The sequence below is a fragment of the Drosophila sechellia genome, chromosome 2R (assembly GCF_004382195.2).
Source record: "Drosophila sechellia strain sech25 chromosome 2R, ASM438219v1, whole genome shotgun sequence".
Classification (NCBI taxonomy): domain Eukaryota; kingdom Metazoa; phylum Arthropoda; class Insecta; order Diptera; family Drosophilidae; genus Drosophila; species Drosophila sechellia.
The window spans coordinates 1,019,630-1,045,022 of NC_045950.1; the positions used below are offsets into that span (position 1 = coordinate 1,019,630).

A 25,393-nucleotide genomic window follows, 5' to 3' on the forward strand; every position below is an offset into this window, starting at 1 on the left:
ATTGCAACTTTCTCCCGAATTCCGACGGGATCCTTTGTCCATCCAGATTTGGGTGCCCTCTGTGTCTGGTTCTTTTTCAATTCCACATTTTTTGCGGCGTGCAGGCCTTATTGACTTCCTTCTCCTAGGGCATAGCTGAGCATGCCCCTAGAGGGAGACAAGAAAAAGACACCCGCACGATGGAAAAGAACAAAAGTTCAACCCACAATCTCCGCTATTCACTCGCGGTAAGCCAGCACCCAAGTCCGTTAGTCCCAGGGTCAAAACCGCGACTCCCACTCCGAAAGCAAAGGTTTTGCCATCGACCAGTTCGAAGACAACTCCTAGGTTGGTCGTTTCCCGACCAGTGACGCGAGCGTCTAGTGAGTCTTCTCTATCGAGAAAATCCGAGAGTCCCTCCGCTGTCGGGACTGATTTCCTCCGCGTCACACGCTCTACCACAAAGAAAATGGCATCCTCTGAGCAGCCAACGCCCGCAAACGCAGCGTTGCATAAATTCATCGCCGTCAGTGATCGCGTAATCCTTTTCGAAGCGAAGATCAACACTCCTGATCAAGCCTCTCCGTCCCTACACAAGTTACAAGTCCGTCTGCAACAGGTGCGAGCCTTATGGGACAAAGTGGAAAGAGAGTACGAAACATGCTCTGACCTAATGGCCCAAGAAGGATCCCTCGACACAGCTGCCGCTTACCTCCATGCGACACGGAAGTCTTCGATGGCGACTACCTCCGATGGCCCACTTTCCGGGACCTATTCACGGCAATTTACGTAAACAACCCCAGTCTGACTCCGGTCGAGAAGCTATTCCATCTCCTTACGAAAACAAGTGGCGAAGCAAAAGCCATCGTGCCGAAATCTCCTCTCACGAATGATGGTTTTGCTTCGGCGTGGGAGGCGCTGCGAGATCGGTTCCAAAACAAGCGACTTTTAGTCAACAGCCAGCTCAAGCTCCTTTTTAACTTGAGTTCAATTTCGCAAGAATCTGGTCATGCTCTAAAAGAGCTACAATCCACGATTCAGGGGTGTTTAACAGCACTAGCGCATTCCTAGGTATCCACAGAAAACTGGGATTGTCTCTTGGTTTTCCTTTGCGCGAGCAAACTGCCCAAGCAGACCCTGTCCTTATGGGAACAGTTGCTAACTGCCAAATCCGAGATCACAGCTTGGGAAGAAATGAATGCCTTCCTGAGCAAAAGGTATCGGACATTGGAAGCCATCGAAGATATGAAACCGACTCAGGCAGTTCCAAAAATGCTTCAATCCTTCGAGACAAAGGTCAGCACCAAACAGAAAGGGTGTGACTTTTGTTATAAGGGGAACCATCCGGTAAGATTGTGACCGCGTTTTCTTCAAATGTCTGTTGACTCGCGCTCCGGCTATATAAAAAAGAAGCAGCTATGTCTGAATTGTTTTGCCAGAGGTCACCAGCTACGTGACTGCACAAGCACACACAGCTGCTTTACATGTAAGGGCAGGCACCATACGCTGCCGCATCGCAGCCCCCCAAATTCCGAAAATGCGAGTTCCTCAACCTCGCCCCCTACACAGCAACCTCCGAGACCCTCTAGCAGAAATGCATCGGCAAGCACCTCAGCGGTGCAAACTTTTTTCGCGTCCGGCACTTCAGTCGTCCTACTGAGCACAGCGATGATTGACGTGTGCCATTTGGGGACGAACTACCGAGCCCGAGCCTTAACCGACTCGGGATCCGAGGCGACGTTCATTTCAGAACGTCTGTTCAACCTCATCAAGTTGCCATTCCGCAACACCCAGACCCAAGTCTCCGGGTTAAATCATTCGGTCTCCGCGAAATCCTCGAAGCTGTGTCACTTCGGGATTCGCTCTTCTACTAAGCCAGGTCTACAGTTAGACACTGAAGCGTACGTCCTTCCGGAGCTCTCAGGCAAACTGGCCTCCTATCCGATACCTCGGAATTCTTTGAAGGACCTGCCCGCACTCCGCTGGGCAGATCCTACCTTTTTTGAGAGCTCTCAAATTGATGTACTGATCGGGGATGACATTCTACCATCCATAATGATGGATGGCACCCGACAAAATATTTGCGGCTCGCTCCTGGGCCAAGAAACTATTTTCGGGTGGGTGCTAACGGGGCCGATTTCCAAGGGTAAGCCGAAACGGGTCGCATCCTTCACGACCCAGGTGCACCAAATAGGCGACCCTGATTCGCTCGACACGCTTCTCAGCAAGTTCTGGGAGGTGGAGGATCTACCAGTAAGGATGGTAAAAGAGTCGGACTCCTATTGTGAAAGGAACTTCCTCCAAACAACAACAAAAGACGCAAGCGGGAGGTACGTGGTGACGCTCCCGTTCCGGGACCCCGAGAATACCAGATCCGATTTAGGATATCGTTTCTTAGAAACGAAAATCGTTTAAAAAGAGACTTTCCCTTAAAAGAGCAATATGACAGCGTGATCCAGGAGTACCTGGTTCTGGGTCATATGAAAGAAGTTCCGCCGACGCACAATTCTCCCTCGTATCATCTTCCTCATCACGCGGTAGTTAAGCCCGAAAGCACCACTACAAAGCTTCGCGTTGTATTCAACGCTTCAAGTCCGTCGGCAAATGGGACCAGCTTAAATGATATCCTTCATGCTGGTCCAGTCCTACAATCCGATCTAACGATCCAGGTCCTGAAATGGCGTTATTTTCAATACGTCTTCAGTGCAGACATTACGGAAATGTATCGTCAGATCTGGGTCGATCCAAAACATACCCCGTTTCAAAGAATTCTGTTCCGAAACAAGGAAGGAGATATCCGAGACTTTGAACTAAAAACAGTTACCTTCGGGGTCAACTGCGCCCCCTTCCTCGCCATTCGAGTCTTGCAACAGCTGGCAGAGGATATACAAGTGCCATTTCCAAATTACAGCCGCATCATCCAGCAGCACATGTACGTCGACGACGTTCTGGCAGGGGCGAATTCCGTAAACGAAGCCCAAAGTTCAATTCGAGAGTTGCAAGCAGCCCTAAGTGCCTCCGGGATTCCGCTAAGAAAGTGGACCTCGAACAACAAAAGCGTCCTTAAAGACGTCCCGGCCGAACACCTCCTTCGTAGCGAGTTCCTCGACATCGATGCCGAAAGCACGGCCAAGAAGCTCGGTATCCGGTGGAGGGCAAAGTCCGACGAATTCTATTTCGTTCCCCCCGACATAGTTGTGGAACCCTCCTATACAAAGCGAGAAGTTTTGTCCCAAATCGCTAGGTTGTTCGATCCTGCCGGGTGGCTCGCGCCGTTCAAAATCCGTTCAAAAATGTTCATGCAGGAGATTTGGTTGCAAAACTTAGGCTGGGACGATAAGCTTCCCACTGAAATGAGTCAGCGGTGGCAATCGTTTTTAGACGAGTATTCCGACCTCAACCAGAGCCGCGTTCCGAGATGGATCTGGTACCAGCCTGAGGTAATCATAGAGCACCACGGTTTCTGTGACGCGTCTCAGAGAGCCTATGGAGCGGCAGATGGGGCAAAAGATCCTGACTCGCCTGCTTACAGCCAAAACACGAGTGGCCCCGGTAAAAACCGTCTCCCTTCCTCGGCTAGAGCTCTGTGGTGCCGTGCTGTTAACCGAAATGGTGACAGCAATCCTTCGGCACATGCCCTCCGCCAGTTCAGATATCCGCTGCTGGACAGATTCCACAATCGTCTTAGCCTGGCTACGAAAGCCTGCGTACAACTGGACCACATTTGTGGCCAACAGAGTTGCCAAGATCACGCAGGCGACGCCAGTCGACTGTTGGGCACACGTTCGCTCAGAACAAAACTCCGCCGATCTAGCCAGTCGAGGCGTATCCCTACATGAATTGGCAGAAAACCATCTCTGGTGGCACGGACCAGAGTGGCCGCAAGGGCTATGGCCAGCACAAAGCGACACTCTTCCAGTGACAGAGCTAGAGCAGCGCGCGGTCAAAGTGCATTTTGTCAAGGCCCCGTCCATCGACTTTCTCAAACGTTTCTCCAAATTGGACAAGGCCCTGCGAGTTCTGGTCTATGTTCAACGCTTTCTTAAACGCTGCCGCAAAGGTTCGTTCTTGCCCAATTCACGCCCTACAAGTGAAGAGATCCGAGAGGCAGAACGAACTCTGACCTCCATTGCGCAGCGCAGAGCATATGGCCAAGAGCTTCAGCATCTGACCGAGAAAAGGCCTCTTCCAGTGTCAAGTCCTTTGGTGAATTTGTTCCCGTTCATTGACCAACACGGCCTTTTAAGGGCGTGCGGCCGTCTCACTGCCTCCAAAACCCTGCAATATGATGAACGTCATCCGATTATTCTCCCCTATGACTGTAGACTGTCGAGCCTCATCGTCAAATTTACTCACCAGATTACTCTTCATGGCGGTAGTCAATTGATCGTACGCCTGATCCGATCGAAGTATTGGATTCCTAAAATCAAGAATCTGGTGAAGGCTGTGGTCAATCCGTGTAAGATTTGCACGATTTACAAGAAGAGACTCCAAACACAGCTGATGGGCGATTTCCCGACAGATAGAGTCTCGAGAGTTCGAAATAAAAAATTATACAGGGAGAGCGTGTCTCATAACGAAGGGATATGTTTGTGTGCTTGTGTGCTTTTCCACGAAGGCTATCCATTTGGAACCCACTTCCGATCTAACAACCGAGAAATTTCTAGCGGCCTTTGCTCGTTTCGTAGCGAGGCGCGGTTGTCCTTAGCGGGTCCATTCGGATAATGGTAAGACCTTTGTGGGGGCGGCAACTTTGATTTCCAGGGACTTTCTCCAAGCTATCAAAGAGTCCGTGACTGATGCATATAGCCATCAGGGACTCGTATGGCGGTTCATCCCACCAGGGGCTCCACATATGGGGGGTTTGTGGGAAGCAGGTGTGAAAAGCTTCAAAACCCTGTTCCTTAAATCGATGTGGTTTAACTCTACATTTCGCAGACCCCAGACTCAGTACCTCGAACGGACAAGTTGAAAGGGCACATTCAACATTAACAGAATTAGCTCGTTGCATAAAAGAAGAATTAAATCTCATTGACTATTCAGAAATAATTATTACAGCCGCAAAAGAATCCAATCAGAGCATTCATTCTACAACAAATCAAAAACCTTTCGATATTCTCTATAATAAAATTGATCACGAAAACATTTCAAGAATTCTAAAGAACACATAAGAAAAAATCTTAGTAACACACAATGAAGGTCGTTAAGAAAAAGAATATCATGTATGTCAAGTTGTTTATGAGAAGAAACACGGAGAAAGAAATAAGCTAAAAACTAGATACAAAAAACAGGTTGTTAAGGAAAACTTACCTAACAAAGTTATAATCAATAATAGAAACCGGACTATTCACAAAGACAACATTAGGTTTTAACAAATACCATATTTTTTTGTCCTTACCTATGAATCATATGCCGACTTATTCCACGTAACTAACTTAAGTTTTTATAAAGAAATAATCAATCTAGAATCAGGATATGTAAGAAAAGATAAAAATATACGGACACAATGGGAAATTACTTACGAAATACAGATAATAGAATTAATTTTGTCACAACTGATACTAACTAGATCAAAAAGGGGAATAAATGAGTTAGGCACTCTTTGGAAATGGTTAGCTGGAACTCCGGATCACGATGATTTCATTAAAATACAGAATGAAATAAATGATTTAATTGAAAACAATAACCAACAATTTATTATTAATTCCAAATTGTTTAAAGAGATAAAATCACTTTCCGATCATTTTAAAAACATTTTTATTGATCAAGAATTGCCATTACGAAAACATCGTTTACGTTTATTAACATTTGACTTACAAAACATTATTGATACTATCACACTGGCCAAAATTGATTTATTCAACACAAAAATTTTAAATAATGAAGACATTAAAGAAATATTAGATCACGAACAACAGCCTGTACTTATTGCAGACTTAATGGACATCGCCATATTCAAAATTGTATTGCATAGAGAACTCTTAATAATATATATAAAATACCCCGTTCTAACAAACAGATGCGAAATTTACTATGCCAGATCCATTTCGCACAATGATGGAAAATTACTAATAAGTAATCAGGTCGCAAAATGCGAAAATACCTTTTATGAAATATCTAATTTTCAGAACGAACTTTTTAACAATTATTGTATTATAAGTAAAGATAAGACTTTTTTTACCCGCTTACTAAATGGAGAAAAATCAATTTGCACTAAAATTCTAAAAAAAAAATAAGAATATAGATATAATTCAAGAAGGTGCCATTCTAATAAATGGAAATAATATTGTGAACGATTCTCATTTAAACGGGTCATATTTAATAACATTTAACAGCACAACTACAATAAATAATATTTCATAAACCAATTCAGAAAACAAAATACTTGAGTACATAACTACCAACCACTTTAAAAACTTAGAAATATGAGAATATATAAAATCAAACAATTCAGAACTTTCTCTTGGCAACATTAATATTTTAAGCCCATTTATTGAAATTTACAAATGGAAAATTTCAATTTCATTTATATTATTAATTTTGATCATTTTGTATTTCATTACTATATTAATAATAAAATTCAGATATTATATATTTGTAACCAAACAAAAACGGCCAGAACCAGAAAAACCAAATAATGATGTAGAATTTTTAACAGAATTAAATGAGCGTTTGAACGAAATTAATAATGAAGCGGGACGCGTCATTTTAGAAGTGGGAGAGTTATCCAACCCATAAACATAGCTCTCTTCCACAGTTTATAAACAAATTTCAATTCTCAATCTCGTCGTCATTTCCTTTGTCTTTGTTTTCGTCCTTGCCTTTGCCAGCACTCAGCTACCCGCTGTGTGTAAACACAGCTTCCGCTTGGAGACCAAACCATAAAGCTTTTATAGTTTGGTAATTTTCCAAAAGAAAAGCTTCTGGCCGAGGTTGATTGGATTAGGACTTAGAATTTGAAGATCAGTCTGAATCGGGACGAGATCGTCAACAGCTCGAAGCTAAAGATAAGCTACCAACAAAGTGTCTCGTAATAGTATAAGTGAAAAGGTTTATCACCGAATAAAAGTTAAATAATAAAAATAAAATTTATTTTTTTAAATAAATAAAGAGTAACAATTTTAATTTACATTCAATCAATCCACTAAGTATGACCACGTGACAACAGGAAAGATATTAACTTTCTTAGTTGACACAGGTGCAGATATTTCAATACTAAAAGAAGAAGCCGACTACTTCAATAATATACAAGATAACAGTATAGTAAACATTCAAGGCATAAGCCCAGAGATTATTGAATCCTCAATAGAGCTACAAACAGATAAATATATAATTCCTCACAATTTTCATATTGTTAATCAACAATTTCCCATACCATATGATGGAATTATTGGCATTGATTTTATACTTCTTCAAACCAAAAGAATATTGGTTTATAATCAGACCCAATAATTTAAAATTTCCGATTTATGTTCCAATAACATACAATATTATTTCCAGCGAGATAACAAGTTTTCCGAAAAATGAATATAACTTCAATTGAAGATACAAATATATTGATCCCAAACCATGAAATAGAAACAGGTATTTATGTAGCGAATACCATTTCAACATCAAACGATGTTTATGTCCAAATATTAAATACGCACCATACTGATAAACTAGTAGATGGAAGCAACTAAAAGAACAAGCTGTCATGCCTCAGTTGTCAAAAACTTTCCACCACAATTCAGAACCCAACTGAAAAAGCTTTGTAGTAGATATACAGATACAATATATCTAATATGCCTAACTGCAGAACCAATATCGGCTAATAATTTATACAAACAAAGATTGAGATTGAAAGATGATGAGCCAGTGTATATTAAAAATTATATAAATACTCATAGTGAAAAAAACGAAATTCAAGAACAAGTACAAAAATTGATCAATGATAAAATAGTCGAACCATCAGTATCAGAATACAATAGTCAATAACTATTAGTCCCAAAAAAATATCTTCCAGACTCAGATAAAAAGAAATGGAGATTAGTAATTGACTATCGTCAGATTAATAAAAAACTGTTGTCTGATAAATTTCCACTCCCCAGAATTGATGACATTTTGGATCAACTAGGTCGGTTCAATAACAAACGGTTCATATCGTTTTACGCGATTACCATTTGGATTGAAAATAGCGCGAAATTCTTTTCAAAGAATGATGACTATTGCATTTTCTGGCCTTGAGCCAACGCAAGCATTTATCTTATGGATGATTTGATAGTGATAGGCTCTTCCGAAAAGCATATGATTAAAAATGTATCATATTTTTTAGATAAATGCAGGAAATACAATCTAAAACTACATCCAGAGAAATGTCCATTCTTTATGCGTGAACTCACCTTTTTGGGACATACTGCCAGATGACAAGAAGTATGATGTCATCAAAAATTACCCTATACCTCATGATGCAAATAGCGCAAGGCGTTTCTTTGCATTTTGTAACTATTATAGAAGATTCATTAAAAACTTCGCCGACTATTCACGGCACACCACTAGATTATGTAAAAGGAATGTTTCTTTTGAATGGACAGAAGACTGTCAAAAAGCATTTTTTCATGTAAAGACGAAACTGATAGAACCTTCTCTCTTACAATACCCCGACTTTAGCAAAGAATTTTGTATTACAACAGATGGTAGCAAAATGGCATGTGGCGCAGTTTTATCTCAAGACCACAATGGCCACCAACTTCCAGTTGCAGCAAGATCATTTACTAAGGGCGAGAGTAATAAAATAACTACTGAGCAGGAATTAGCATCAATACATTGGGCAATAACCTACATATATGGTGAACATTTTACAATCAAAACTGATCATAGACCACTAACCTTTTTATTTTCAATGACTAATCCTGGCTCAAAATTGACTCGTATGAGACTTCAATTGGAGGAATATGATTTTACAGTAGAGTATCTGAGGGGTAAAGACAACTATGTAGCTGATGCGTTATCAAGAATAACCATAAAAGAATTGAAAGATATAACCGGAAATATTAAGAAAGTCACTACAATATTACAAGGTAGACAAAAATCCTGCGCAGGAGAAACAAACAAATCTAAATTGCATACGCAATCAATAGAAAAAGCTTCAATGCCCCACGTATACCAAGTCATCAATAATGACGAGGTACGTAAAGTAGAGACCTTGCAAGTAAAAAATATGATATGTTTCTTTAAGCATGGAAAAAGGATTACTGCAAGATATGATATCGATGATTTCTATACAAATGGAGTTCTTGATTTAGATCCATTTTTCCGAAGGCTTGAAATGCAGGCACAGTGGGAAAATATCTTTAAATACGTTTCAATAGATAATTTTAAGCAAAAGGGCAATAAAATTTTAACATAATTAAGAGTACTCAACCCGGTGACTTTAACAAACAATGAAAAAGAAAAATAACTAATTTTGTCTACACTACATGACGATCCATTACAAGGAGGTCATACAGGCATTGCAAAAACCTTGGTCAAGGTCAAAAGACATTATTTTTTTAAAGGTATGTCTAAACAAATAACAGATAACAAATAAATAACAAATACATTAAAAAATGTCAAAAATGCCAAAAAGCACGCATACAAAGACCCCAATGACTTTAACTGAAACCCCTGATCATGCTTTCGACAGAGTGATAGTGGACATTATAGGTCATCTACCAAGGTCGGAAAATGGCAACGAATATGCAGTCACTCTCATTTGTGACTTAACTAAATATTTAGTTGCAATACCCATACCGAACAAAAGAGCAACATTGATTTGCTAAAGCAATTTTCGAATATTATATTCTTACTTATGGTCCAATAAAGACGTTCATTACGGACATGGGTACAGAGTATAAGAATTCAATCATTACAGATCTTTGCAAATACCTAAAAATTAAAAATATAACGCCTACCGCTCACCACCATCAAACAGTAGGTGTAGTCGAAAGAAGTCATAGAACTCTAAATGAATACATACGATCTTACATATCGGTTGATAAAACTGATTGGGATGTATGGCTTCATTATTTCGTCTATTGTTTTAATACAACCCCTTCTATGGTACATAATTATTGTCTATATGAACTTGTTTTTGGTATAACAAATAATTTACCCAGAAATTTCACTAATATAACGAGCATAGAACCAATATACAATATAGATGATTCTTAGCATAAAGTAATATAGATTAGAAGTAGCATATAAAAGAGCTAGAACTATGCTTGAAGAGCATAAAAGAAAAAGTAAGGAAAATTATGATTTACAAACAAGAAATATAATTTAAATTTTAAATTTAAAAAAATTTTTAAATTTTAAAAGTTTTTTATTCATAAATGACGTCATGATTTAATACAAAAAGCATTATAATAATGGAAATATACAATTGAAGATGTCAAAACAAAAAAAAAAAAATAATAATAATAATAGAATAAAATAACTAGACTATGTTACGTTATTTTTAAAAGGAGGGAAATGTGGTATGGGTACATATATATTTAGAGTTTATATTTAGAGTTCATATTTACATAGAACACAATGTACTCAGAATACTTGCATAAATCAATAACATAATTACATAGGCATTGGCAGTGCTAGCATAAGCAATAATGTTCAAGTGGAAGCGTTATATGATCGCCTGCTTATGAAACACACTGCACAAATGCATGGTCAGAATTTCCACGCTAACCAAATGCAGCTATATACATACTGTGCGCACATAGCATTTTTGCTCAACTCTTTTAACATACATATATAATACATATACATTCACCAGGCAGCGAAGGCGCACTTCATAGCCTAAGAAGAATATTGTATTAGCTTTAAGAATCAGTCGAGTTTTACCATTGACACGAGTCTAACTATAAAATAAACGGAGCTATGCTCCATAAAGAAACATTCAAAGGATTTTCAATATTAGAGTGGATCCTCGGAGACACTCATAGGCTACGTGCTCTTTAAGCGTTTAAGTATTATCCATTATGCATGCAGTGGACTTATCAAAGCCAGGATGGAAAGAAACTCAGTTCGTTTCAATATTTAAGTCTCTGGGGCAGACGAAACAAAATTTTACTGGCAAAATGACGTTCACACCGTCAAGAACTTGGGTTTAGCAGGTCGTCAACGTAAATGTGCTGATCACCAAATAACAACATTTAAATGGAATTCCTTTGAAATCCTATTGGAATGCTGAACCAATGCTCTTGATTGGTACGAATAACTGGAAGCTAGACGTAGCTCGAAAAATAGAAGAAGGAAAGTGGTACGAGCCAATCGCTTCAAAGTGCATGCTTGGCTGGGGACAACAAGGCTCCATCAGACCCAAAGTCGCATATTCCATCCATCACTGTCAGTGCATTTAAAACAATTAATAAAGCCATAAAACGATCTATAACGTGGACTCTGTTTTATTTTCGTTCCGGAAAGCTGTAACACCGCTTTGAGTAAACTGTCTAAAAACAAAAGTCAGCTAAGAAACTGACTTATACACTAAGATTGAGCTACAAATGAACAACTGCTAGAGAAAGGCTATGTAGTCGAGTTTTCCAGTGACATGATTGTAAAAAATGAGCGCATTTGGTACTTCCCAATATTTTTTATTTTTTTTTTTGTTAAATAAGGAAACAAAAGCAAAAAAAAATATTTGTGATAAAATAAATTACCTTCGAAATATCCTGTTCTCCATGTATTGCACACTTTGTTCGATATGAGAATGCGAAGGAACACAAACTAGAGAGCCCACGAGTATTTGACGAAATTACAGAAGCACAGTACGGCGATGACAACAAAGACAGCCTAGCAACCAAAGTAGAAGCGATCGTTTTAACCGTCAAACTCCGAGACATAAACTCTGACGTTGGCTTTCATATAGGGAACTGGGCGTCTAACTAACTCGAAGCCTTGAAACAAATACAGGATTCTTCGCCAGATACGCAAACACTCAAGGAGCTCGAAGTCATACAGAAAGTTCTCGGTATGTTTTGGTAACCGAAAACTCGCAAGTTTAAATATTTTTTCACATCTGAGCGAATAAAAAAACACGTTCTCTCCGAATCAGCACACCCAACAAAACGAGAGGTTCTGCAAATCTAGATGTCAATATTTGACCCTTAGGATGCTTGTCTTGCTTCACATACCAGCGATTCAATTAAACGTCGAGCGACCGTTACGTTCCTCCTATATGTAGCCATCCTCCGAGCTAGATGCAAAGGGCATACAGTTCAGGGAAGCTCCAAGAGATACCTTTAAATCAGAAATCGACATACTTCAGTGAAACGTAGTCATACAAATGCCAAGCTGTTTAATCGGACTAAACGTTTACATCGACGATTTCGGAACCAAGGCCGGTCAGATTCCAATAACCAAAAATTGTTTTGCCAAAGCTCCATCACATCACGTTTCTTATAGTAAAGGACTTCCACGAAAGTGGAATCATCACATGCTCCACAAAGGGACCATTAATCAAATACGAAGCCATTGTTTTATTCCTCAATTGCGTGTCGTATTGCGGTCCGAAAATGTTGTAAGAGATCTAAAACCAATTACGCCGTCCCGAAACCACCTGCCGAAATGGCATCATTGCCACCTGGCAGGGTCGCCATATGTGAGAGGCCATTTACCCACACCGGGGTACAATTTTCGGACCTATACTAGTGACCGGGGTAAATCGTTGGGCATATAGAAATAGCCTACAGCTTGGATACCAGCTCTTGTGCGATGTGTCTTACTAACTTCATGTCCCGACGAAAGAACACCGAGGAAAATATTCTCAGATAATGGCACAAATTTCAAGGCAACAGAGAAGGTGGGGAAGGAAGAACTAAAAAAGGTGGACTTCGGAAAACTTGTTGTTAAATATGACCAGACCAAGTGGCGCTCAAATCCCCATATGGGCGGAGCGTGGGAGTGCTTGATTCGATCCATTACACCTAACTCCAACTACAACGACGAGACACTTAGGAATGTTTGATGAGTGCAGAGTCCATAATAAACTAACGCCCCTTAACTTTTGTATCCATTGAGGCAGAGGACGATGACGCGCTGACGCCCAATCACCTACAACTTGAATCTACAGATGGCTACAAGCCACTGGTTACAAGTGAGTCAAACGCAACACAACGTTGGTATCAGATTAAGGAATAACCAGACCAGTTTTGAAAGAGATGGGTAAAGGAGTAAACGCCAATCATCACCAGACGGTTCAAATGATTTTTAAAACGACCACCACTATACGTCGGAGACATAGTAATTATAGTGGATGATAATCTCCCAAGGAACCTGTGTCCCAAAGGAAGAATTGTGGAAGTCTGAACAGCAAAAGATGTTCAGATACGATAAATAGCTCTACTGCATTGTATTGCAGATATCTAAGTAAACCGCTGTAGCTGCTTACTTGGGGGAAATGTTACCACCACGGTTCAGCAATTTTCTTTATTTTGTATCTTTTTGTATTTTTTTATATTTGGTAATCTCATGTGTATATCGATCACATATCGGCTTGCCTGGTTCGTGACTACGCCAATGCATTGGCATTGCAATGGACGGCCACCACTACATTTCAATATGAATCAATAAGAGAGTTTTAATGCGATCCTAACGGAAAGCTTTTTTAAAGCTCTAAAAAATGTTGCTTGTAAAAATAAAAAATTCATTATAAAAGAGTATAAAATAACAATTTTTGTTAAAAGCTTGTTATTTAACGGTTTGCTGCTACATCTCACTTAAAATACTTTCAATACAAAATCAAGTTTTCGACCTTGGTGCGAATTTTTTCTGAATTTTTCTTGAGGATCACCGATCAGCTCTAACCTCACATTAAGAAAGTAATCGTTCGCTATTATATATTACAGTCGCCTTCCATTTTAAAAATTGCAGTATGTCAAATGTAACAAGGTACTAACAACAAACTGGCGCAAATTAGGGGCAAAAGTCTGTTAGTTACCTATATCCGCGATCAAATATAACTATATATGCAATCTTGTATGGTAAATAAACCTTATTTGAAATTTTCATTGCACGTTGTTTAAAAATTGTCTTCAAGACTTTGTAGCCTAGCCAACGCGCTCTGTAGCTACAGCGATTTAATAAAATTTCAAATTTTAAATAAATTTGTTTGATTTGCGCAAATTACCTAAGCTTATTAAATTGCGATTTTAAATAACACGGCAATTATGATCGAAGTCTATTTTCTGTTTGCTACAGTGATAATTGAGCATAGATGTGCGTAAGCAGTATGCATATGTTACAAAAGTGAACTATACAACTCTTTATTGCAGAATGCCACGCCAAAGTGCAGGCGTAAGAGTGCAAGAGAGAGAAAAAGAGGACCTTAAAGGCTCCCGCTGCTTATGATGCTTATGATCGCCCACTCGTGGAGCGCACTGCATTCCCGCGTTAGCCAAATGCCGCTACGTACATAATGTGCGCACATAGCATTCTTTCTCACCCCACCATATTGGGCTGGAATCGTCGAAAATGATTGTGGAATCGGTTAAACTTTTTATTGACTGAAAAGATGAATCGTTTACAAGCTTAAGTTAAAGATAATCAGATTGATGAGCGCCATTTTGTTTTTTGTTTGCAATCCGGGACCCAAATTGAATAGCCCTTTTCTTTAGGAACACAACATCTCGCAAACCGATTTGATAGCCATACAGTCTCAGAAGTAATTTATCGCCGACTCCTTCGGGGAAACCAAAGCAACATTTTTGATACACTTCTAACGATCTTATAAATTTTACAAAGTTCTCTTCGATGAATGGAGATCTTGCTGTTTTACCAGTATCTGCAATAATGCGGTCGTCTCTGGATAAATTACGGGCCGAAATACGTTGCCAGTCCCTTTCAAGTTCGTTTTGCACAGCAAGTTGGTGCTCCAGATCGTTGCCCAGACAACGCTTAAAACTATTGCGATAGCGGGTATACCCACCAAATAGTTCATCTGCCCCACTTCCGATAAGGGCGACTCTAGCAGTAGAGTGAGTGCAATGCGAAGCAAACCAGAAGGCACATCCAAGGCTCTCATCTAATACCGTATTTAGCGGATATATCAGATGCTTTATACGTGATATTAGGTGCTGCTGCAATTCAAGTCTTGTTACATTCACTTCCAGTAGATCCCAGCACCTCTCCGGACAAAGCTGTTTTAGTTCATTGACAGATACTAATGACGTTTTTCTATCTGGTACATCCCATAGCTTCTCCGATATATTTTGGCCCTTAACGCTTTCGAAAGCAACATTGATAAGTTCGATGGGTTCATTTACTGGTACGAATTGGTTGGCCAGCAAGGCCAAAATTGTACAGTCAAGGCCACCCGAAAATAAAATACACAATTTTGCGTGTCTGCATGGAGGCGATATATTTAATTTTGGCATGCAGAGTCTGCAAAATGGAGCCATGTTTCTAACACGATTTTTTATCGAATCGGATAGCAGTGTATGGATTATAGAAAGAGTATCCTTAATTTCTGGCTGATCTATTAAGTTTTTAAAAAGGTTTACGTCATTTTTGATGTATTGAAAGTCATAGAAGTTATAACTAAATGCGGGGTTGCAATTTAATATCCAATCTGGCGACATTGGACTCTCTACTGCAGTTTTCCACCCAATCGCAAGATCAAGATTGCGTAAAAGCTGAGCAGAATAATCATTGAGGGGCTGCCATGGATACAATACGCATGAATTCAGATCATTTAGTTTAACTCGAAAAAGACCCAAAGGGGGCAATTCCAGTGAAATTTTTTTATCTTCAATATGTGATGTGCTCAATAATTGAAAGCCATTACGTGTGCGTTCAATTAATAGTGAATTTCTTCCAAGTGCGTCGCGACTAAAGTAAAGGATTTGTTCTCGTTTGTCATAAATTATTAAACAATGTGGTCCCTCCAATCGCTTAAGTGTCTTCAAAATATTTTGTTCTTCACAACGGCATTCAGCTAGTCTTTCCGCTATCCAAGACGTGTCAGACATATATTCAGGCTTTGATGTATTGTAAATGTCTCCATTGAAAAGAAATATAAAATCGTCCTCCACCACTGGTTGCTTTTGCACACTTTCCCCTTGTTGCCATAATACGAAGCCCGCAAATAAAATTTTTCCAAAACCATAATCTATAACCACCTCGTCTTGCACATCAGGACCACGATTTTTCAGAATTACTTTCAGAGCGCTCGGAATATTGAAGGAGTTTAAAGGAACATTGTTCCCGACTGAGCAAAATATTCCACACATTGTTACGTTTGAATAGGAAAGATATCAAAAAAATATATTTGGTAGTACTATCAGGCATACACATATATTTGACCATAAACAATTTAAGTGTGCGCGTCAAGCTAGCGTCAACATTGTGGCGTTTGAGGAATATTGAAATAAGAAATATGGAACATTAATAATTAGGGACGAAATCAAAAACAAGAGAGAATGCTATATTCTAGTTCCCCGACTAGAGAGTGGGCGTGGTAAAATTTTTGTTGGCAAGTCGATAGAAATTGACAAGACTTATAATATTATGAAAAAATATCCAAACCAATGTATGGCCGAACGCATCTTGTTATTCTAATGTCTTTGGTCGTATAAACATAGAAAGTTCACTCCTATCTTTTGATAAATGCGTTGATATTTTTTCATATTTTTATAAATCTTGTAAGTTTCTATCGATTTACAAAAAATAAATTTTGCCATGCTTACTCTAACGCCCTACAACCGCCCAAAACTGCCACGCCCACATTTTTGAAAATTGTTTAGATATTTTTTCATAATTATATTAAATTCGCACGGGTCCCACGGATATATATATAGATAAGGTTTTAGTCAAGTAAGGATCATCAACCTTTTTATAAAACCAAGCACACCCCTGGCCTTATTGACAATAGACGAAATATGGTCAGAAAATTTTAGTTTTGGGTCCAGAAGAACACCAAGATCATCAACTCGTGTTATTCTGTCCAAAGGGCACCCACTTAGAGTGTAAGTCGTGCGTATTGGGTTGGCACGACAAAAGGTCATAACTTTACACTTGGAGCCATTTAAGTCTAATATGTTATCACGGCACCAAATTTGAAATCGGTCTAGATGGGATTGTAAGTCCAAATGGCAAGACGTGTCCTTGTACTGGAGGCATAATTTAACATCCTCTGCGTACATAAGTACACGCGAATGTTTTATTATTAAGGGGAGGTCGTTAATGAATAAGGTAAAAAGAAGCGGACCAAGATGGCTCCCTTGTGGGACACCGGATGTGACTCGGAGAATAGAAGATAAAGAATTTTTAAAGAGGACTTGTTGTGTCCTGCCATTCAGATAGCTTGAAATCCAATTAAGAAGATCAACAGGGAAACCTAATAGATCAAGTTTCCTTACTAGAAGGTAATGATTAACAGAGTCAAATGCTTTACTAAAATCAGTGTAGATGACATCTGTTTGAAGATTATTTTTGAAACCCTGTATTACGACAGAAGTTAGCTCCAAGAGGTTAGTGGTTGTAGATCTGTGTTTCATAAAACCGTGTTGACACGGTGATATGATTGATCTACAAAGGTGCTGCAAATGTGGAGTGATAACATTTTCGAAAAGTTTTGGGATAGCCGACAATTTAGAGATTCCTCTGTAATTGCTTGCATCCAGTTTGCTACCTTTTTTGTGAAGAAGAGGAATCACAAAGGACTCCTTCCATATATGAGGGAATTGTGAAGATTCCAAAGATAAGGTAAACAGTTTCAGTAGAGGCTTGCACAAGGCTTCCGCACAGAATCTGAGCACTCAGCCAGGGATTCCATCGGGACCTGGCAAATAGACAGTTTTAACACGCTGAAGGTCGTTAAGCAGTGAGCTTTCATTTATAATGGGGCAAAACATTAGATTCGACTTAGATACCGCATAAGAGTATGAAGAGTATGGCTGTTCGGAATGAGGTAAAGTTGAATATGTTGTTTGAAAAAACTTGGCGAATAGATCGGCTATTGCCTGATCCGATGTAACCGTAGTGTGAAATATGAATAATAGTAGTAGTAGTAATAGTAATAATATGAATAATAATAGTGATTTTGAAAACTTCATGAAAGCACAGCAATATATAAGCACCATAAGATCGAAGCAAAATTACAGTGCCGACCAGAGGGTATAAAAGTAATGGAAAATACTGCTCAAGAGCTATTACAAAATCTCCATGTCCCCATCGATCCATAAAGCACTGGTCCATGGATTTCAAATCAATAATTCGGCGTTGGTTCCACTTGGATGCCTAGGAGAAAATGCGAAAGAAGCTCGAAATAAACTTTACAAAAGGGACCGATATTTGAGTGATATTTTCCACAGAGCGATTGATTCCTCGGACCCACTATTATCAACAATTATAAAAAAAAATATAGAGAGTGAAAAAATAGGAAAACCATTTCCGAAGGCAGTATAAGTCTGTTGAAAATACACTCTAATTTTAAACCTGATCCATCAGACAAAATATTGGATTCACATTCTGACTCCGATTCGAACTAGAACTAGAAGAAGAAGAGGGCGATTATTAATAAAACAATATATCTATACACATTTATTATATTTAAAGAAACAATAAAATTTCGTTGACTACTGAGTCATACTAGTAGTTAATATGGGAGGCAAAAGATGGCGTGGTCGTACGGACTTCAAATTGTGTGCAAACTATTTGTGATTTAACAACAATATGTACAAAGTTTCAAGTCTGTAGCTTAATTTTTAGACTTTATGCCAAAAAAATCGAATTCTGGACCACAGTGCAGTGTAAGCAAGACGTCGAGCATGTTTAAACACTGGCGATTTTCATCTCGACCGGATAACGAACGTTTCTTTTCGGCTTGTACTGTTCTATCATACGTTCTACAACACTTCGACTCGATTGTGGCAAATGCGACAATTCTAAGTCAGGCTTGCTTTACAGATATCATGCGAAAGCTCTGAAAACTCCATGCATGATCTTTGGTTCTTCTATAATATAATTCTAATAACCGAGGAATTTGCCAAAACAAAAATAGTAGCCAAGGTAATTATAACAAATATAATAATAGTTATTATGGAGCCAGGGGGCTATCGCGGGGGATATAGACGACGCGGCGGTAACCAAACTTCAATTAGGAACAAGTTCCTATAGAGGATACCAAAACGAATAGAACAGAAATAACGTCAGAAATATTCTGACGGACAACTGGGAGTCCTCCTTGAGTACAGACCACCAATAAAAATGTAAATCAATCTTAATTTCAGCATTATTGATAAATTTAAAAATATAAGTACCAATTCAGAGGTAACTTTATTAATAGACACATGTGCAGATATTTCACTGCTAAAGTGCAGAAATAATCAATTAAATACTGTAAACTTGCGGAAAATTACAAACATAAAAGGCATAGGGCAGTCCCTAGATACAATCAAAGTAGATATTTTTAGGTTGCAAACGCAGCCATATACGAAAAAAAAGAACAAATAAAGACGCTTTTATAGACAGCGCAGATATAAAAAGCGAATCACTGCACAAGTCGTCGAGTGTCGAGTGTATGATGGTTATAATGCATATTAAAAAAACCCGCAAATAACTTCAGAAGTATTAAAGCTTCTTAAATTTCCATCGTTATTTAAAAAAGACTTGACTAAATTATGCACCGAGTATGGCGATATTTTTGGACTCGAAGATGATATAGCGGTTATGGTTAGTTAATAATTTTTTATATACCAAAATTTAGATACTTTAAAAGCGACATGAGCCGCTTTTCTCCACGACACATATGTTTCACTTTTGCCCTCAAAATCTGGCAGAGATTTAACTATATCTAGAGGCTCGTTACAGACAACACCTGGTCTAATTTCAGCATCTACATAAGTTTCCACCTCTGGGGTGCTCACTGTTAATTTCCCGATTCGCTCATTCATCTCCTTCAATTGATTTTCAAATGATTTTTTTTGGACTGCGAGCGCGCCGGCAACAGCACTCTCTACGATCGCTTTTAACTGAGCTCCAAATTCCATTTCTCTAGTTGTATTTGTTTTCAACCACCAATTATCTGATGACTTATTATTTTTTGCACTGTTTTGCCTACTTGCCTGGTGCGCTGACCATTTATCTAAGCTTGACACGAGGTTGTCTAAAAGGTTATCACTGTCACTCATGTATTTTTATTATCAATACTCTTTGCATAAGTTGTGTAATAAAAAGGTATTGATATTTTTAATTCGTTCAATAAGCGTTATACTTACAATATAATAATAGTGCTTAACAAACAATTTTAAAGTAAATGGTCTTAGTAATTAATATTATATTCTATGTAATCAGGAAATTTTATTTTTTAGGTTAGAGTTGATTATCCAATGCCGCTGGTTTTGTCTCCGGATCCTCCTTTTGTTATTTATTTATAATTATTCAGTTATCGTAGGTTTTATATCCGTTTGGGCGGCAATTATCGTTTTGTAGATTTTCAATATATTTATTAGTGTAGGTTTATTAATTATAATAGGGCTTGCGCGGTCTGCACTTAATGAGACGAATTGTAAGTACGTGGCGATGACCGACGCTACTCATCTCCCAATATCGACTGACTTAAGTATATCAAAAGCTCTTATCTCTAAAGCTTAACAAGGTACCGTTTCTTATAGGTAAAGCTCGATCTAAACACTTGAGGCTTACAACTATATTTCGTCTGTTTGGTGATTGTGTTAACTTATACATAAGCCAATAAAAATCATTCATTCATTCATCGAGAGTAACAGTGTTTTTAATTAATAGTTTCGCAGACAAGATATGTAATATGTTGAAACATTGTTACCCTCTAAGTCACGGTTGGTAACTCGGGCGTCCAGGTTTGTCCGTGCGAATAAGTTCAGGTTTGACAGGACCAACTCGTTTTCCATTGTGGGAGTTGTCTTCATCTCAGCTGTCACCGTTTTCTGTACTTATAAAATTGATCACAACGCTGTGATCATTCTTTATGCCGAAATTGTCTTGGTCGTATAAGCCCGAATAAGCCGGGCGAACCGGGGTAGACTTTGCCATCTGAGTTAACGTCGTTGCTGCAGTTGTCTCTCTCATCCTCCAGCTGGTCGCATGAAACACCACCGCGGTGCACAGCATTGTGGTGAACGCTACGAATCCAGCAACATATGCCATGTTATCAGCTCGCTCGTCTAAAAGTAAGTCGCTATTTTCGATAACTGCGCTCTGGTCGTTAATACCTTGATATGGCCATTTCGCGCGAAGGCGACGTGAACTGGCCACCCAGATTGTGCGATTTGATTCTGCAGGATTTTTTTTTTGTGGGGTTTTCTTAAGTCGCAGGTCTATGCCAACAAGCCACAAAACACCGATGCCCTCGAAGTTAACATACGCCACGCCATCGATCAAATACACCCTAATTTGTGAGCCCGAGTCATCGAAAATTTGACCTTTCGTGTGTGCGCCACCAACCGAAGCCGTGGCGGTCATTCCATAAATAATGGGTGGATGGACCTTTTAAATAAAAAGAATATTTCGCAGATATCTCACCTACATGTATTTTTTATATATTTCATTTCAAAGATCTAGCGACTCCAATTAAAACCCCTTTAGTTTGCAATTGCAGGTCAATTCTCGAAAGGAAAGTAAGACAGATATCCTAAGAAAGAGTGGATCGGGGAGCCCATACCCTCTCAGGTGGGAGTAATGCTAATGAGAGTTTTTCCAAGACAAAAAATAATTCCTTACTTGCATTTGCAAGTTTTCGAAATTCGCCATCGATCAGCTTGTGTCCTCAAAAACTATTTAGGATCTAAAACCGGTCTATCAACATATCATGAATGTCTGTCCAAATGCCAAAGCAATCTACTGCGATTCGGAAACATCGTTGAATGCTCTGTTTCTTTAAGCGGTAAATGACAAAAATTTGTTTAACTTATCGATAAAAACGGCTGGGCAAATAATAAAATAAAAATATTCAAATAAATTTTTTCAAAGGTTTTGCAGTTTTTGGAGCCTTTTGGGCATTCAAGTGAGGTTGTTCAAACCGTGATTAAAATGCAAAATCTGTTTAAGAAGACAATAAAAATCATTTTAATCCAACCCCTTGTAGCTAAACGTATATATTTTCCGGATATCCTTGAGAGTATAGCATAAAGCGAAAATGTGTCGTAGTGGAGTCCAGACATAAGAGTTCATCAAATTATAGAGGAATAGATTTTACATTTCTTAAAATCGGGTCATATTTTTTGGATATTAAAAACTGATTTTTTGAAAGCACGACACAATGAACTTACAAGAAGAATACGTATCGGACTGCGAAAGCGATGAGGATTATTATGTCGATTTGTTGACTTCAGGCAAGGGTAGTGATGAGAGTGAAAGTGATATGTCGAACAAGTCTGAAAAATACCCAGTCCTAAAATCAAAGCATACTGCAAAGGCATTGCGGAAAACAAGGCATTCTGACGGAGATAATAAGGAATACAGGTCTAAGGAGTGTGACGACCTTCATTCCGAAGAGGAGTCTGAAAAATCGCGGTCGGATGCTTTATGGGCCGATTTTCTTGGCGACGTGGTTACTAAAAGCGTAATCAACAAAAAAACAGATTATACGGGGGGAAATTCGGCAAGTGCCACCAATACTTCGCATGAGACTTGTAATAAATATGATAAAAACGCTACGGCAATAATAAAAACTACACATCAATACGGTACCAAAACCACTACGCCTTCTTCAGTTTCCAGACTCGGAAAAATTAAACGACTGTCCTCTGAAAAAGGTATCGGTACCATGATAAATAAATTTGAAAAGAAAAAGAAATTGACAGTGCTTGAAAGGTCACAATTGGATTGGAAAAACTTTAAACAAGACGAAGGCATAGACGAACTTCTGTGCTCGCATAACAAAGGCAAGGACGGGTGAGTTTGGAACAAGACTGTATTTAAATAGATAAACTTGAATTTATTACCCAACGATTTAGGTATTTGGACCGTCAAGACTTTTTGGAGAGAACCGATCTTCGGCAGTTTGAAATTGAAAAGAAGTTGCGGCTGTCTCGCAGGCCATACTAACGGCTTAACCAACGTCGACTTGTGTTTATAAACTGGCAAATTAGACGCTTTCGGAGCGCTCACTTCTTTAAATAACGAAAATACATTAAATTATGTTCAATAACAAAATAAAAAAATGGTTCTTTCACCAATTCAATCAAAATACGCCATTTATGACATTAAAAGAAAATTTTTTTCTTGGACTATACTAGTACATTTTAGGAATTTTTAATAACATATCAAATAGGTAAACCAACTAATATGTGTACACCTTCTTGTCGTTGTTTAATATTTCCATTGGTAGGTTACAGATTTAGAACTTAAGTATTGATTTTTATAAACTAAGAAAATATGATTTTGCCGTTTACTTATCGAGGCTACGTGAAATGTGTTGTTATTGATTATGGGCAAAGTTCCTAGCTAGATGTACCTGTTAGGGCGTTAGAGTAAGCGTGCCAAATTTTTTTTTGGTAAATCGATAGAAATTTACAAGACTAATACAATTATGAAAAAATATCCAACATTTTTACAAAAATGTGCGTGGCAAACATTTTTTTTGGAAGTCGATAGAAATTTACAAGACTCAAAACATTTTTTAAAAGATTGGGGCTGTCAGTTTTGGGCGGTTTCTGTGCGTGGAAGCATGGGTCAAATAACTTGCACTGCGTCTATGTCTCTAGAATATGTACAGCTGCGGCTAAAATAATAGCACTACCGCAGGTGGAAAGTTGATTTCCTAAAAAAATTATTGAATGTTTTTTTTTTAAGTCAGATTGCATGAATAATAAGTACCATATGTTGCCACGCAAATATTAAGATTCTTTAAACATAGTTCTTAAGATATAATCCATTTGTTGAACTCCTATTTTATTTTTTTATTTAGTTTTAGCAAACTACGAGAAACAGTGCTATTTTTTTTACCGCCTAAATTTGAAGGTTTTTTTTGTTTTTCCAATTATTTTTAAAATATCCATTAGATCTGTTACTAATTTCATTTCGATTGAAAATCATTGTAGTATTTAAGTTTAGTGCGTAAAATGATAAAAAAGTGTCCGAAAATACAGAAACGCTGGGACAAACACGAAATGTGCTTATGGTGCTATTGTTGTTACCGCAACTGTACATAGGTATGTCTAGAATATGTATATCTCAACCATCTAGCTTTTATAGTTCCTGAGATCGCGACCTTCTAGCTTTTTTATTGTTCCTGAGATCTCAACGTTCCTACGGACGGCGGGAAGACAGGGTCAGGTCGACTAGGCTATTGATACAGAACAAGAATATATATATTTTATATGGTCGGAAACGCTTACTTCTGCCTTTTACATACTTTTCAACGATTCTAGTATACCCTCATACTCTACGAGTAACGGGTAAAATAACTAACGTTTCTTTCATATTTTAGTATTATATCGGTTTTTGCCTTTTCTGACATACTTTTAGCCATTCCTTAAGTTATTTCAAAACTTATCTTTACTTCTTTATAGTAATTATTCAAATTATATAAAAGTTCTGTTTTACACTATTTCATATGGACAACATTCGTGAACTACTGAGGATGTTGTGTTGAAGAAATAAGTAACATATCGAATCCATATATCCCAATCATTTCTACAGAAATGTACCAGCATACACATAAATGTTCTGTGACTGCGTTCAATTGTACCTAAAGTCTGGTGGTGGTGTGCAGTTAAGGTAATGTTTGAAATTTTAATATACTTGCACAAATCGTTTATTATTAGATTTTTAGACTTGGTTCCCATGTCCGTAATGATTGTTATCATTGGGTCGTACTATAGTATACATTTATCGAAAATAAATTTAGCAACTGATTTTTCACTTTTGTTTGGTATGGGTACCGTAACCAAATACTTAGTTAACTCGCAACTAATAGTGATAGCATATTCATTTCCATATTCTGTTCTAGGAAGTGGACCAATGGTATCTATCAGAACTATTCCAAATGCTGTTGCTGGTGTTTCTGTAATAGTCATTCGCATTTTCGTATTCTTTAATATCTTGACATTTTGATACCTCTTAACATATTTAGTAATTGGTTTGGGAAGTAATACAAGTGTTATCTTTATCAGGGTTCTAGAAATTCCTGGGAGGCCTTGTTCTGACGGATCATCATGATATTAATAAAGAATTGCATTAATTTCAACCTCTTCATTTTTATCTATCTTTGTAACCTTTTTTAATAGCGCTAATTTCACTTTTTTCGGTATTTTATTGCCCTTTTCTTTAAAATTCGTAAGTTATAAATTCGAAGATTTGTCGCTCGGTGGCAGTTGTGTTTGATTGATTTTAGTTATTCTTGATTCTTCATTACAATAGAACTTTGTCTTATCAAATTATTAATATCCTATAGCCTATTAATATCCTTAAGCTATGG

General features: G+C 38.2%; 2 protein-coding genes across 2 annotated transcripts; one reads left to right on the forward strand and one right to left on the reverse strand.

Moving 5' to 3' along the window:
• Positions 1-14,473: 14,473 nt before the first annotated feature.
• LOC116800432 (asparagine synthetase domain-containing protein CG17486) lies at positions 14,474-16,293 on the reverse strand. Its single transcript, XM_032715362.1, has one exon. It carries the CDS (start codon positions 16,224-16,226, stop codon positions 14,532-14,534), a length of 1,695 nt encoding a protein of 564 aa, XP_032571253.1. The 5' UTR covers positions 16,227-16,293; the 3' UTR covers positions 14,474-14,531.
• Positions 16,294-22,193: 5,900 nt separating this feature from the next.
• On the forward strand, positions 22,194-23,161 carry LOC6620707 (craniofacial development protein 1). Its single transcript, XM_002044873.2, has 2 exons — positions 22,194-22,866; positions 22,929-23,161. The coding sequence occupies exons 1-2, from the start codon at positions 22,232-22,234 to the stop codon at positions 23,017-23,019; spliced, it is 726 nt and encodes a 241-aa protein (XP_002044909.1). The 5' UTR covers positions 22,194-22,231; the 3' UTR covers positions 23,020-23,161.
• The last annotated feature ends 2,232 nt before the right edge of the window (positions 23,162-25,393 follow it).